General features: G+C 43.4%; 1 protein-coding gene across 1 annotated transcript; it reads right to left on the bottom strand.

Moving 5' to 3' along the window:
- Positions 1-1,669: 1,669 nt before the first annotated feature.
- CMPK2 (cytidine/uridine monophosphate kinase 2) lies at positions 1,670-8,051 on the bottom strand. Its single transcript, XM_068936407.1, has 5 exons — positions 7,473-8,051; positions 7,134-7,248; positions 6,332-6,533; positions 4,442-4,675; positions 1,670-3,040 (listed from the first exon to the last, which is right to left on the bottom strand). Exons 1-5 carry the CDS (start codon positions 8,049-8,051, stop codon positions 2,920-2,922), a joined length of 1,251 nt encoding a protein of 416 aa, XP_068792508.1. The 3' UTR covers positions 1,670-2,919.
- Positions 8,052-14,377: the final 6,326 nt, after the last annotated feature.

Raw genomic sequence — 14,377 nt, 5'->3', positions numbered from 1 at the left:
CTGTCCAGATGAAACTAAACCAAAAGATACGGTCTAGGAGCATATTTAGTGTAATGCAGCTGCTAATGTGACGCCAGTCCATGAGACCAAATTACAGTTAGTCTAAAGTAAATCTCTGAAATACACGTAGGGCACACACTGGGTCTTCAGCGCCAGCTCTTCTGCTCTGCAGATCTGCCCTACTTGTTCCATACCATCTGCTAACATCGGCATAGCCCAAACAGGCTATGCATTTGTTTTTCTAACTCTGCCACTGCTTAAACGGGTGAGTAGTGCCATTTTAGGCACCATATGGTATCCCTGCAGGCCACCAGCTGCCACTGTATGGATGAACAGGTCACCCTAATGTCTTGTGTCATATCTGGCAGCCCTATGCAGACATCTTAGATACCATAGGGAAGTACTAAAATCCTTTGGGAGGACTAAACTGGCCCAGGATGTCTATGCTTGGGCAACTAATACCCTTTTATACAAGTTTCTATTCCTCCCTAGAAACCCCCTTCCTTCCCCAAAAGTAAATAAGGTTAAAGACAGAAAAAAACCTATTGATGTACTATGCTGAGTTCCAGAAAGTAAAATGAAATGATCTGTAAAATTACCCGATATAAAACTCTGGAAAGGTGGGGAGTTTTTCCTCCTAATAACTAAAAAGTACAAGAAGTTTTACCTCAGATCAATGAAAGTTTGCGTTATACTTCCAAGAAACGCTTCCATGTTACAAATAGTATTATTTATTCAGGAAGTGTTGGATTCACTGACTCCAACAGATCTACTGAGAAGCTTGAATTCAAATTTATCTATGTGTTGCTTTGCTGGTCTAAGACCCCCAAATGAGCTTAGACCCGTAGTGTCAGGATCTTTGCAGGATCGAATCCGAAAGCTACCTCTGTGCTAGCAATTAGAAAAACAGCAAATCAGTAAATTTACCGGAGTAGTAATAAATTAAACACATCATGGAATGGTCTGTGCTTTCAGGACAACTGACATAGTGCAGCCTTCACCTGGGCTAGTCGACTCCTGGCCTCAAATGTAGTTTGGCTGCAATTAAGTGGGGAAAATGGGAGCACTCCAGCTGCTGCCCATGCCCTGGGACTGCACGGGGGAGCCCAGCGCTCACAGGCCAGCGCTGGCTCACACGCGCTCCTCCCCGCTGAACACTCCTGCTCCAAAGCTGCGGAAAAATAGTTTCATTTACTAAGACATAGCCACATTCCCGAATCTTCACGGAATTATTTGGAGCCTCAGATACTTAACCAATAAAACCAAAATCCTGACCTCTTGTGGCCATTAAACTTCCCAGTAGAATAATTCATAACGCGAGGCACTGTTAGCAGGTGAAATTCTTGCTCACTGTAACACGCATTGCAGTCCCATGTCTGGAGGGGACTGCAGTTGACTATATTTCTTTTCACAGTAAATTGTGTATTCATGCTGCTTCTTTCCCACACGTGGCTGCGTTTCAGCAACCGGAACGAACCTCTCAATTTGTTATGCACCTTCTGAGAGCATTGGTAGTTTAAAAGAAATATTAGTCTTTTTAGACACTGGGGATAAAAATGTAGCAGAAATGTGAAGTGGATCACCTGCAACTACGTACTTCTACTCACACTACGTGTTGTGAATCGCAGTGCTACTGCTATACAGATCATAAGCCAAATACAACAGCACATTTTAACAATATGTACAAATTTATTACGTTAACAGCATATACTCAAAACTACTAATCAATACATTAATAAAATGTATTTAAATTAACAATATGATGTTTAGATTTTTTTCTTTCTACGCCCTTCCCCTCTTGCATATACGATTGGATATAGGAACCATAATTCTGAGTACATTTTTACTGACAGGATAGGTTCATAAGTAATTGTACTTGCTTGACATAAGAAAGTATAAGCAATATTTAAAACAAAAAGACATTTTATTTACGTTCTTTCTTGAACTGCTGTTCATATCTGATCTCACAAAGATTAGGCACATGTTTTGTTTTTTACTTAAGAGTAGTGATAATGAAACCAACATACATAAAATTAAGCCTTTGCAGAAATGAGGTCTTGATAGTTGCCTGCTTTCACATTCAGCACATGGGGGGGAAAAAAAAAGGTGAAATGGAGAGGTACAATCATTTTCATTGCTCAAATTTTCTACAGTTTTTCATTTCGTTGTCTCAAAGGAACAAAAATTCACACTAACAAGCTTATTAATCGGACAGAGAAAATGCTGTGCAGAAAAATATTTCAGTAATTATTTACCAAATGTTTTTAATTTCATGTTCCTCTCAGGTCTCTGTTTCTAGTACGTCAGCATTCTCCCTTTTCCCTCTGAAATGAATTGGTATTTCGTTTGCATGCATCAACAGGCTTGCCAATGGGCTTAGACACCTAAATGCTTACCGGCCCTTATTTACTACACAGTTTTTAGAGGATGCTCATAATAGCAGTGGCTGCTCATGCTCTGTTCCAGTAAACAACAAGGTTCTTTGTTCCTAAATGTTACAACCACTTTATTGGCTTCTTGCTGGATTACACTTCAGCATTTCCTTCTCCATCTAATATTCTTAACGCAATGCACTGAATTTTGGTACGCAGCAAGAGCAGGAGCTCTTTGTGATGATGCAACATGATGACAACTTGAAATGTCACCAAGGCAGGGAGCGCCATCATGTACCTGATACAACACTGTGGTATGTTTGTGGCTTTGCCAGGAATGCTGAACAACACAGGAGCTGTATTTTGCCCTATATGGAAAAGTATACTAGGCAACAGTGAAACAGATAACCTGCCAAGATTACTGCAGAGAGAGGGGGAAAAAAAAAAGATTCTTCCATGAAAAGAAACACATTGCAGTGTGTTTCAGGTAGCAGAAACAGGAGGACAATAAAAAGTGTCTTTAAGTGCTGTTATACAGAAGTTGTTTTCACAGGGCACAGTGTTTTTTAATTAGTTGTAACACTGTCTTGAGAACCTCTTCCTTGGAGGGGCTGGCATCAACCTCTTGGCATGCAGGATTCACCATCCTTCTGTATGACTCTTCAACTCTGTTTAAAAACAAAATAAGAGAAATGAAATCACAGATTGCAGGGATATGAAATGGCGTAATTAGTCGTCTGTCTCTGGAGAAAGTATTGGCACTGTGGAGACACAAAAAAAGTAATGTGAAGCTAAGAATATGTTGCTGTGCTCACTGATCTAAGCTTGGAGTCACTGGAGAACTGCAGAGAGGTTGCACCATTTAACCCTTTCCTATAATCAACTAACCTTCCATTTACCAACTCCTAATTTTTCATTTTTCAACTAGCTGTACATTTTCAACCAGCTGTTGAAACTGAAAATAGTATGAAAACCTGCTTGTTAGAGTAGAAACTTTCTCTCATAGCACAGAGCTCTCCCACAGTTAGCCTTTAAGGATGTGAATGAGCAATGAATAGCATTTTCTCTGTTCCCACAACACTTAATAATGTCAAACATTCGGGCCTCAAGTCATAAAAGCAGTTGAGCAAGACTCTGAATGTTCTCACGTCCAGGTTAACATAATTAAAAAGCAGAAAAAACCAAAGGTTTTTGTAGAGGGAATAAGGAGTAGCAGAAATAAAATAATAACAATAATACTAAAAGATTCTTAAATGGCATTACGTTCCCTAGCTCACCCGTCCTTTTGCGGGTTCAACTGTGTGTTTCTGCACAGAGCTTATGTCAGAATTAAGCAACGGATATTTTTAAGGTATGTCATCTCTGGAAATGTTAAACCCTAGAGGTGGGTTTCAGCTTTGAGATTTGTAGGTGCAGGCACCTATATTCAAGCATCTGCATGGAAAAGTCTGCATGTGCACTAGGTGTCTCGGCTTCCACTGGAGACAATGATGATCTAATCAATATAGTCAAGGGAGCCTAGAGAGCAGTTCAGCTCACCCTGAAGTAGGATACCCAGTGTGCAATTTAGTTGCCTCAGTACATGTATCTAGTAATGCCTGAGATGCCCTAGAGCTTCTAGCTGCTGGCCCAGAAGGGGTCCATAGGTTGCATCACATTTGCCTGCCTCATGCAGATGTCTCATACCCCCGCGAGAGTATATGTTTACTCAGAATACTGCTGTGATATTCATGACTCATCAGGTGTCACATAATACCAAGCATGTCACATGGACATCAAAACGGAACCTGAGAAGGAGAAACAGCAATGCCAAAGACAGTATTTTCATTCTAAACTCCTCTGCAAGAGAAAGAAATTCTTCACCTGCCGCTTTCAAACTTATTCAGTGAGAAATGACAGAATTTACCCTTCTTGTCAGCCATGAATTCTTGCGGGAAAAAAAAAAAACAAAACCCAAAGCCTAGATATATGGAAAACCATTCTCAATAATGTGAACAGAAGGATATTTTGCTACTGAGTCTGAAGGAGCTCAGATTCCTCCCACCCTCTTATTCCTCATTGAAGCGTACTTTTCGCGAAACAAGCTGTTAGCCTCCAGCTCAGCTTCCTCCTTTGTTTTCTCCAGCCCTCGACCCTGCAGCCGCCGGATCCTCTCTTCAGGGCTCAGAGTCAGGAGAAGAACAAGATCAGGCTTAAGCAGATCCTCAGGCCACTGGTACACCTCGTGGTGAGCTGGTGGAAGATCCTCGACTTTGCCATTTATTTCAGCGGCAATTGTATAGGCAACTGTGCTGTGCCAGTATCTGACAGGAAAATAGAAAATGGAGAGCAAATTTTTAAAAAGGACACTAATACTTCAGCAATAGAAAAGGCAGCTCTCTGTAGGACCATAAGTGCAATAACAGCTAGGTAGGTGACCCTGTCATTTTGAAGGGAACTGTAAAGAATGATTCTGTGTCATCAATTATTTCTTAAAATAGCAGTAATACTCAATAAAACATTTAGAATTACTGTGAACCGTTAATTAAAACATACACCAGAAGTTACATATTAGGCAAAGAGTGTTCCAAATACTTCTGCCAGACAACTTCTCATATAATGAGAGAGATCAAAATGAGAAAGAGTTACATTATATGTCCAAATCCAAACATCAAGCCCTTTTTTTGTGGTTCCAGTCATACCACTTTATGCAACAGATTTAGTAGAGAATATATAGATTTCAACCACATGTGAATGAAGATAGAACTTTATTAATGATCATGCATTTCACCTGTGTTTATCATTACAATCACTGTACAGAGGCACTGTATTTTATGTACTTTAGTGGTTTTGGTGCTGATTAAAAATAGCACCCACACACTTACAAACAGCTTCTGTGCATGTTTCTGGGGGAGAGGTACAGCATATCTACCAAAGTAAGTAAGGATTTTCAAACTGCATCCAGGCTTTCTTTATTAAGAATAATATTGAAAAGTTGTGTGCACAGTGAAAACAAGAAAAGACATAAATAAAACAAAACCAACAATAAAAGTCTTCTTCCTGTATTAGTGAGTAACAAGAACTCCCATTGAGCTCAAATATATGTACTTAATAAGTCCAAAAATGGCTTTTCATTCAGGTATACTGCTGGAGTCTGTTTTTGAAAGAATTCTGCCCCATTTAAAGCCACTAAAATGAGAGACTGCTTTTTTTTTTTTTTAACATGCTCAGTATCATCTACATCCATTGTAAAAGTAATATCTAGATGTTCAGAAGGGACTGACAGGTTAAAATGATAAAAAGATTGCTTTAAAAATAAAGGCTATCTGCTCTTCGGTAAATCTGATTTTTCGCATATAATGAAAAAAAGTAGAAAAAATGAATTAAAACAATATAGAAAAGAAATTTTAACATAGGCTGACTTAGAAAAGACTTGTGAAATGAAAAATGGTGCTAAAAGAAGAGTCAGAAAAAAAGTATAATAATGTTTAACAGGTGACTCAAGGAAATAAATTGCAATAATCATACTTCTGAACAAACAAAACGGGCAAATTAGGTGGCTCTGTGTTCAAAGTGAGAAGCAGACTTCTGGCTTTTCATCCTGAAACAGTAAGTCTACCTAAAATTCAGTCACTCTGGTCCATCCACACTTCAAAGCCTTCTTAGAGGTAGTGCCCACCCTGTCGCCACCAGGCCGTGCTTTGGGTCAGCCTGCGCAGCACACACCTCCACTACTCCTGACTGAAGACGCAACACTTTGCATGTGCGCTAAAAACAGTTATGAGCAGTATAGGGACAAATCCACACTTCACTCCTACCATAGGTATTACTCTTCAGAAGACTTACATTTATCAGACTACCTGCAAAGCAGCACTCCCAAAGAGAAGAACCCCAGAGAGTATCATCGACAGGCTTTGCTTGCAACACTGAACGATTGGGTGATGGCACTGATATGAGAGGATTTTTTTAAACTTACAAACCTGTCTATGATCACAGGTGACTGAGTGGATGCTTTTGCTATTTCTGAAGCAAGAATGTAGTTGCCCGCAGCATAAAATGTCCTTCTAATGAGTGTCGGTTCATTATCAAATGTCGTCCTCCACTGGCTGATGCAAGCTGGCGGCGATCTTAACAGAACAGCATTCAGAGCATCCTTAACAGACTCGGTTACAGTGGTTTTGCCTGCATTTCATTTACAAAAGGAAACATTCATCATATTGCACATCAGATAAAACTGACATTTTTAAATTGGAAAATGCTCCTATCTTTTCGTTTGGAACATATGTTCTGACACCCAACTATGTAACTTGAGAATACTGTGATAAGGTTTCCAGCAGAAAATGAGTCTGATTCAAGGAATTATTACTCCACTTCCTATGCTAAGGCCTTCTCTCCTCCCTCTTGCCAGCTGTCTTATCTTTCCTCACTTGAAACGCATTATACATGCCAATTTCTCTATACCACCATTGCAGTATTTTTCTAGGTGACGTTCTCCTTGGATGTTGCCAAACATTAATTTTTATCATCGCACAGCTTACCTAATGCACTCTTTTGGAGGGGATTTTCAGTTCTTTTTGACTGGAAATACCGAAAGCAAAGTTGTTCAGAAGGCAACTAACTTTTTTTTCAGTGAAAAATTGCTACCAGTTTCTCAGACTATCATTACGTCACAGGTTTTCAGGGTTTTTGAATTCCTAAGCCTTGGGTGCGGATGAAAGTCTGGGCAATCACTATCTTCAACAACGTACCAGCTGCGATTCTCCATTCCCCTCGTGCTCTTACCTGTCCCATCCAGTCCCTCAATGACTATGACGGGAAAATCCCCCTTCTTTGGGTGCTGGGGACATTTCTCCAGTATCTCGAGCACAGCACTGGCCTCAGGGACTACCAATGCGCACTGTAAGGACAACACACATTCCTTCAAGCCCGCCTGCTACCTAGGTAAATGCCAAGCGATGCAACTGGAAACAGCCCGACCTCCGCGGTGGGGCGAGCAGCGCGGCGCCGACGGGCCGGACGCGACAGCGGGCGAGCAGCCAGGCGGCCCGCGCCCCCCCGGCCCCGGCCCCGGCCCCGGCCCCGGCCCCGGCCCCGGCGCGCTCCCCTGCCCGCGGCGCTCACCTGCCGCAGGCGGGCGCGGGCGGCGGGCGCGGAGGGCGGCAGGGCGCCGCCGCGCAGCGCGGCCACCGCGGGGTGCAGCGCCGGCGGCGGCGCCGCGGCCGCCACCAGCCGCGGCAGCCGCCGCCCGCCGCCCGCCGCCAGCGCCCACAGCCGCTGCCGCAGCGCGCCCCGCTCGTCCGCCTCGTAGACGGCCAGCGGCGGCCGCGCCGCCGCCTGCGCCCGCAGCAGCTCCGCCAGGCACCGCGCGGTCTCGGGCGCGCCCCGCGGGTCCTGCAGCAGGAAGCCCTTGCGCGGCCGCCTCCGCGGCCCGTAGGCGAGCAGCGGCAGCACCCGGCAGCGCGCCAAGGGGCCTTGGCCCAGGTGCTGCTGCAAGCGCCGGTGCAGCCGCGCCGCCCGCACGCCGCCGCCGGCCAGCGGGAGGCAGAGCGAGTAGCAGCGCGCCGGCGGCGGGGGGAAGCAGCGCGGGGGGCCGCGGGCGGCGGCGGCGCCCGGCGGCACCAGGGCCAAGCGGACGAGCTGGGAGCCCGGCAGCTCCACGGCGTAGCGCGGCGGGGCAGGCAGCGCGCCGCGGCGCCGCATCGCCGCCCGGGGCAGCGCGCCCGGCACAGCGGGAAACGAAAGTGCTGCGGAGGGCGGCGGCGGCCGGGCAGCAAACCGGGAAACGAAACTCGTGCTGAGCAGGGGCCGGCAGCCGCCAGCCCCCAGTGTGAACCCCACACTTTTGCTGTTCACTGCCTTGACAATGAGACGTTAATGCTTTTGGAAGTAAAACAAACGGTCTTTTACAAGCCTACAGTGTTTTCATAGCTTTATGATGGCTTTGGGTACAGACTAACGTCTTTTGGCCAATTTCAGCTTTCATCAGCTTGGAGGCAGGAACCAGAAGCACTGCAAATAGCTGTAGTAGTTATTGAGTTTCATGACAGCTGCTCTGAGTGATATTGTCTAAAAATGTGGATTTTGAGTTTGTAAAACGTATAACCTGAAGCGTAAGAGAACGTGCACCTCTGCAGAATTCTACTTTACTCTCTCAGTTGTTGGAAGACTGCCACTTAGAGACACGTGTGGGTACGCTTCTGATGTATCTTCTGAAAGAGTATGTTCCACAAGAGAATGTATTTTCTGACAAGAGATTCAGCAGAAACTTGATGTCCTCCTCTGGTCAGCTCCAAGCACGTTGCACAAATATCTTCTGTTTGGCAGGTCTACAGGGAGAATGGAGCAGCTGGTAGGCAGTAAAAGGTTAGCTAGAGATCAGCTATATCAGTGGGAAAGCGCCAATGCTAGGGACACTGGTGGAAGGCTGGGCCAGAGCAGGAACTGGGAATGTAGCCATAGAAGCTATTCAAATAGAAGCTCAGCAGCAGGTACTAAAACTGGCTTTTTCAAGGCAAAACATTCCCTTTCTCAGATATGAGAACACTTGCATTGTTTCACATTACTCATAAGCACATGGCTACAGATCCTGGGTATGGATGGCAGAAGACATGGGGGCGAGACATGGTTTGTTACATAATAAGCCAATAGATACTGATTTTAAGAACATAAGGAAATGCACTACTGAGTCAGATTAATGGTCCATCTAGCCCAATATTTTGTCTCCAACACTGACAGAAGGACATGCTGCACATGAGCCGACTTATTTTTGGTCTCTTCCCTCAGTCTTCGTGCTTCTTCAGCATCCACAGTCATTGGATTAGGAATGTTCACCTGCTCCTTTTAGCACCTATTAATGAATCTATTGTCCACAAATCTGTCTAAATCCCTTTTTGACTCTGTGACACAGTCTACCTCCACAAATGCCCCAAATTCCAGCAACCTGTTGCATAGAAAGATTTTTTTTTTTTTAATCTGTTTCAAACTCATATCCTACTGGTTTCAAAAAACACCCCCTTCTAATAGTACTGTAGGCTTTGGTGATTAACAGTTCCACATTCAGCTTATTTATCACCTTCATGATTTTGTAAACAATGCTCAGATGTCCCCCTCAGCTTCATCATGTCTGAAGTGCAGAGCCCCAACCCCTTGTAAGGCAGCTGCTCCATTCCCTTCATTGTTTAGTTACAGGGATAATTTCGTTAACACCACTAGGTCCTGCTGAGATGCAGAGACCTGAACTGTACACACTTCTCAAGATATGACTATGCATACCAAGGTGTTATGGAACAGCAAAATAATATACCTTCTGCTTTGTTCTCAATACCTTACCTTGTTTTCAACACCTTTCCTGATGATACCCAAATTTTTGTTGACTTTTTTTGGCTGCTGCTTGTATTAGGCCAATGATTTCAGTGGTAGGGCCACTACTGAGCTGAGCATTATATAAACATGGTTTGGATTTTTTTTTTTTTCTTATATGCATTACCTTACACTGAATGTCATCTCTGGCTTTTTTATTCATTCGGTTTTGTGAGGTACAATAGTTCTGCAGCCAAGTTTCACTTGAAAAAACTGACTCTGTTCCTCACTGAGCTTTCTAGGTCATTGCTCCTCTGTTTTCCCAGCTTCCTGATGCCACAGTTGCTTTCCCTTCCCTGCTGAATAAATGGAAAGATTTTACTTTCATTTCACCTTTTCCCCGCCCACCACAAACCATATGTCACTGTTTTGATCTGACCCTGCATGCAAGCATGTTTGAGCTGTGTTGCTTCATTCCTCCTCATTTAAAATATGCTTGTGATAACACTCTTAAGACGCCTGTGACATCTACCCTACTGGCTAATTTCTTAAAAGTGTCTTGCAAGATAACAGGCCCTTCCCATCACATACACAAATAGTTTAGGTAAAAGTAAGGGAAACCACAGCTGCTTTCTTTCTCCAAGATGAATCTTTATCTGTATTTAAAGTCAGTATACAGAGTATGAATCTGTTTTAAAATAAATATCTACTAAGCACTTTTCTGTTTCTTCACAAGGACCCTTATCATTTTATGTTGTGCTGAATGTGAAAGGATGTTTTGAAGACCTGTGTGAAAAACACTATTTTGCTGGAACCTCTTCATATCTTTGAGGACCTGTTTTGCTTATATGTAGCCACAGGGAAGAAATAGAGTCACAACAAGAGGCAGGTATGACCATTCAACCACTCTCTGATCCACACAAACTAGAAAAGAGAAAAAAAATGTGAAAATAAGTAAGTTAGCCTGTAGCTTTAAAAATATATCTAAGTGCACGGTCCTGTAGTGTAGATAAACAGCTCTCTGAGACATACTTTGGGAAGTAAGATAAATTACTTAAGTTGAAGGCCTGTAGGAATACGTAAAATACACATGAATGGGATGTAGCAGTTTTCATGCAGAATAAACTTTGAAGATAGTAAAGATAATGATGTGGGGATTAGATCATAAGACCATAAAAGTGTCAAGTGAAAGACCCATCTACCCCGTTCGTGACGACGGCTGGTGTCAGATGTTTGAGGAACAGTACGGGAAGGACACAGAAGACATACTATCTCCTGGCATACTGTCCCAGATTCTAGGACGCATCTCTTAAGTACTTCCTGAGCTGGAGCTCATGTATACATTATCACGTATTAAGGGCCCATGGCGAATTTCTTTCATTCGTGCCTAATCTGTGAGCTCATATTTACACTGCAGCGTCCTGTGGCAATATGTTCCATAGCTTCACTTCATGTCTGATTTAACTTTCTGGTTAGTAGTTTCGGTGGGGACTCCTTGGGCTCTTGTATTGCAAGGAGGACTGAGCTGCCATGGCATGACATGCCTGGTTGTCCTTGGATCATTTCAGGGAACGGTTCTCAAATTGTACTCTGCTGGTGGTGCACAGGGCCAGCATGAGAATGTCTCCTTCTTACATCAGGGAGTGAAAAACATTCCTTATGTTATTGGTTCATGCCAGTAATTTTTTTCCTATCAGGATCCTGTCTGACTGGAACTGAAACCAGCCACACTAGAGAAAGTAATCTCTTTATTTCAATAAATGAAAATAATTTATTTAGATAAGTAACATATTCTTATTTTAAATTTTTGCGTCTCTAGTGTCGCAGATGAGTGGGGAATGATGCACTTCACTCATAAGGGAGAAGCAGCAATATGTTCTATTGATATAAGATACTGGTTTAATAAAGATCAAAGGTAAATAAGACGGTGGTTTAACAAGATTCAATGGCAAGGTTCACTTGGTTATTTACTGCACAGAGGACAGGGTCAGACGAAATTGTCAAGAAGACCCTCCCGTTGAGTCGTGGGGTTCAGGGTGGACTCCCTTGCTTTCCAAACTCCTACCTAGTCCCAGACTTAGTCAACAGTTCACAATAAATCTGAGGAGTGGATGAAGAAAGCTTTTATAATTGCCATTTTCTAAGGTAGCATAGAGAAAATGTTGGAGAATAAGAAGTCTCAGGTAAGCTTGAGTGTTAGGTTCTCTGCACTTTTTTTTTTTGCACTCTGAGATCCTGACTTTCAAACAAAAGCATCTGAAAAATGGTAGTGTTCTGGTCTAGTGGTTCATCGAATAGCATTCTGCTGCCATACTCTTGGCACCTATCAGATGCAAGTCTTGTGTTGAGAGAAACTGGTAATCATTTTGGATTTTTTAATACTTTAGGAAATGATATGTTTTGGACCTTCTTTTCCTATCCAGTGCTTTGCCTCAGCACTAGGTAAAGAGCTCAGGGATAAGATCGCCATAGACTTCAGTCACTTTGCCAACCTCGTGGCTATTTATGGATCTTCTATACGGCCCAAACGTGTAGAAGGTCAGGAAGGTTACTTAGACGAGGTGAGCTAAGTGATAAATTTGTCACCTGCAAAAACAAGGTCTCTGTGTAAAACTAATTACAAGTCAGAGAGAGTGGCTTTGATGGCATACATACATGTATGCACACATACAAACGCACACAAACACACTGAGCATTTATTGTGATGCATGACTTGAAAAGTGTTGTAACTGTCTTTAAGATGTTGCACCTATCAGGAGTTTTCTCAGTGAAAAGATTTTAAGCTGAAAGGAGGGAGAAAGGCTGTACTGCCTGTATCAGCACTGACTCAACTTGACATGAACAAAGGTTAAGAATTAGGTGAGAAAGGAATTTGAACTGGGGCCAGAGAAGGTAGGAAGCAAGAGAGGATTCCTAACATGAAACAGAAGGGATTTGTGAGCACAGGACAGGGGGGGCAACAGAAGGTACTAGACTTCTTCAAACTAACTGAAACACTGAAATAACCAAGGAGCAAATTCAATATCAGGTGTCAGTCTAAACTGGCATTGCATTGTTTTCCTCCTTATGCAATTCTGTTCTCAAGTTTGTGATCAACAAACCCTTTCTCTTATTAGAAAATCCTACTTTCATCCTAAGTTTATATCTTACGTAACCTCAAAGGAAACACAAGAACAAACAGATCCATGGTTACAAGTCCAAATTCTCTCTACTGACAAGCTATGGACATTTTGGAAACCTCAGGAACGGAAATGTTTCCCATCATGCTGCAACAATACATTTGTGAAGCAGGGCTAGATACAGGAAAAAGTCTCCATTACCGCCCTGCTGGCATGAATCAGTCCCAACATGAAAGAGCTGACAGAGGAAACAAATACTACCTGAATGGGAAAACCTGGATTAGTTATTCACTAATCCAGTCATTAGTGGACCAGCAGACCAGCTCTAGGAAAGTGAAAGAAAGGTGACTGGAAATTAAGGATAGCAAATGACAGTACTATTTAACCTACCTGAAAGACTTTTTATTCATACCTAGGTATTGTTTCCCATTAAAAGTTGCAAATAGGATTAAGCTAATTCTCCTACTGTTTTTTTCTAAGGAGGGAGAATCTAACTTGAGGTCAAATCTATCCTGCTACATTAGCAGTTCTGGCAAATAAGTGGAAGTCAGCAAAGCTTTAATTTAAACCTGCTAGGCATCCCACAGCTTGTAGATCTTCAGATTTGAGCATTCATGATGTATTAAGACAGAGCTGGCCCAGGATCTCAGCAGTATGGCAGCGCTGACATTGGCCAAGCAAGAATGAGGACAAAGCACCCAAAGGAGAGAGGCAGCATGTGAGGCTGGGAGGCTGTGGAGCGCATCCTGCCGTTTCTAGGCACACAGGACTGAAGACAGCAACTGTTGCTGTAACGTAAGCCTCATGAGTCCTCTCTTGCGAAAGCTGTTGTGCTACAAAGAACTTGAGGAGTATGAGAATTGGGTGCCTGGTCCCGGTCCCTCTTGGCACTACCAAGATAGGCATTTATCTGCCCTTGGCAATTTGCCACCTCAGGCAGCTGCCACCTTTGCCCGTGCGATGTTCACCATTGTGCTGTAGCGTTGCTTCAAGTGCTTTGGGCAGCATTTGAGATGAATAATTAAATATACTTCAAGCACTTTTTTTTCCTCATTAACCTGCAGCAGTCATCTGCCTCCCTGACCTGGAGTGCTGGGCAGACCTGTTTAAACTTAAATTGCTCATGTGGCTACCCCTGAAAAGGAAGTGACACAATTATACAAGTTCAGCTTTCACTCTTTCACCAGTCATACCCTCTTTAAGTGGGAGAACTGGAACCACCGAGATCACAGAGATCCAAAGGGGGCCTCTGGTGCAAACCACCTCGGTATCACAGAATCACACAGATTCACAGAATGGTTTAGGTTGGAAGGGACCTCTGGAGATCATCTAGTCCAACCTCCCTGCTCAAGCAGGGTCCTCTAGAGCATATTGCCCAGGACCACATGCAGACGGGTTTTGAATGTCTGCAGCGAAGGAGACTCCACTACCTCTCTAGGCAACACGTGCCAGCATTCAATCATCCACATAGTAATGAAGTTTTTTCTTATGTTTAAATGGAACTTCCTGTGCTTCATTTTATGCCCGTTGCCTCTTGTCCTGTCGCTGGGCACCACTGAGAACAGTCTGGCCTCATCCTCTTGACACTCCCCCTTCACATACTTATAC

The sequence above is a fragment of the Struthio camelus genome, chromosome 3 (genome assembly GCF_040807025.1).
Source record: "Struthio camelus isolate bStrCam1 chromosome 3, bStrCam1.hap1, whole genome shotgun sequence".
Lineage (NCBI taxonomy): Eukaryota > Metazoa > Chordata > Aves > Struthioniformes > Struthionidae > Struthio > Struthio camelus.
This window is presented reverse-complemented; position numbering and strand designations above follow the sequence as displayed.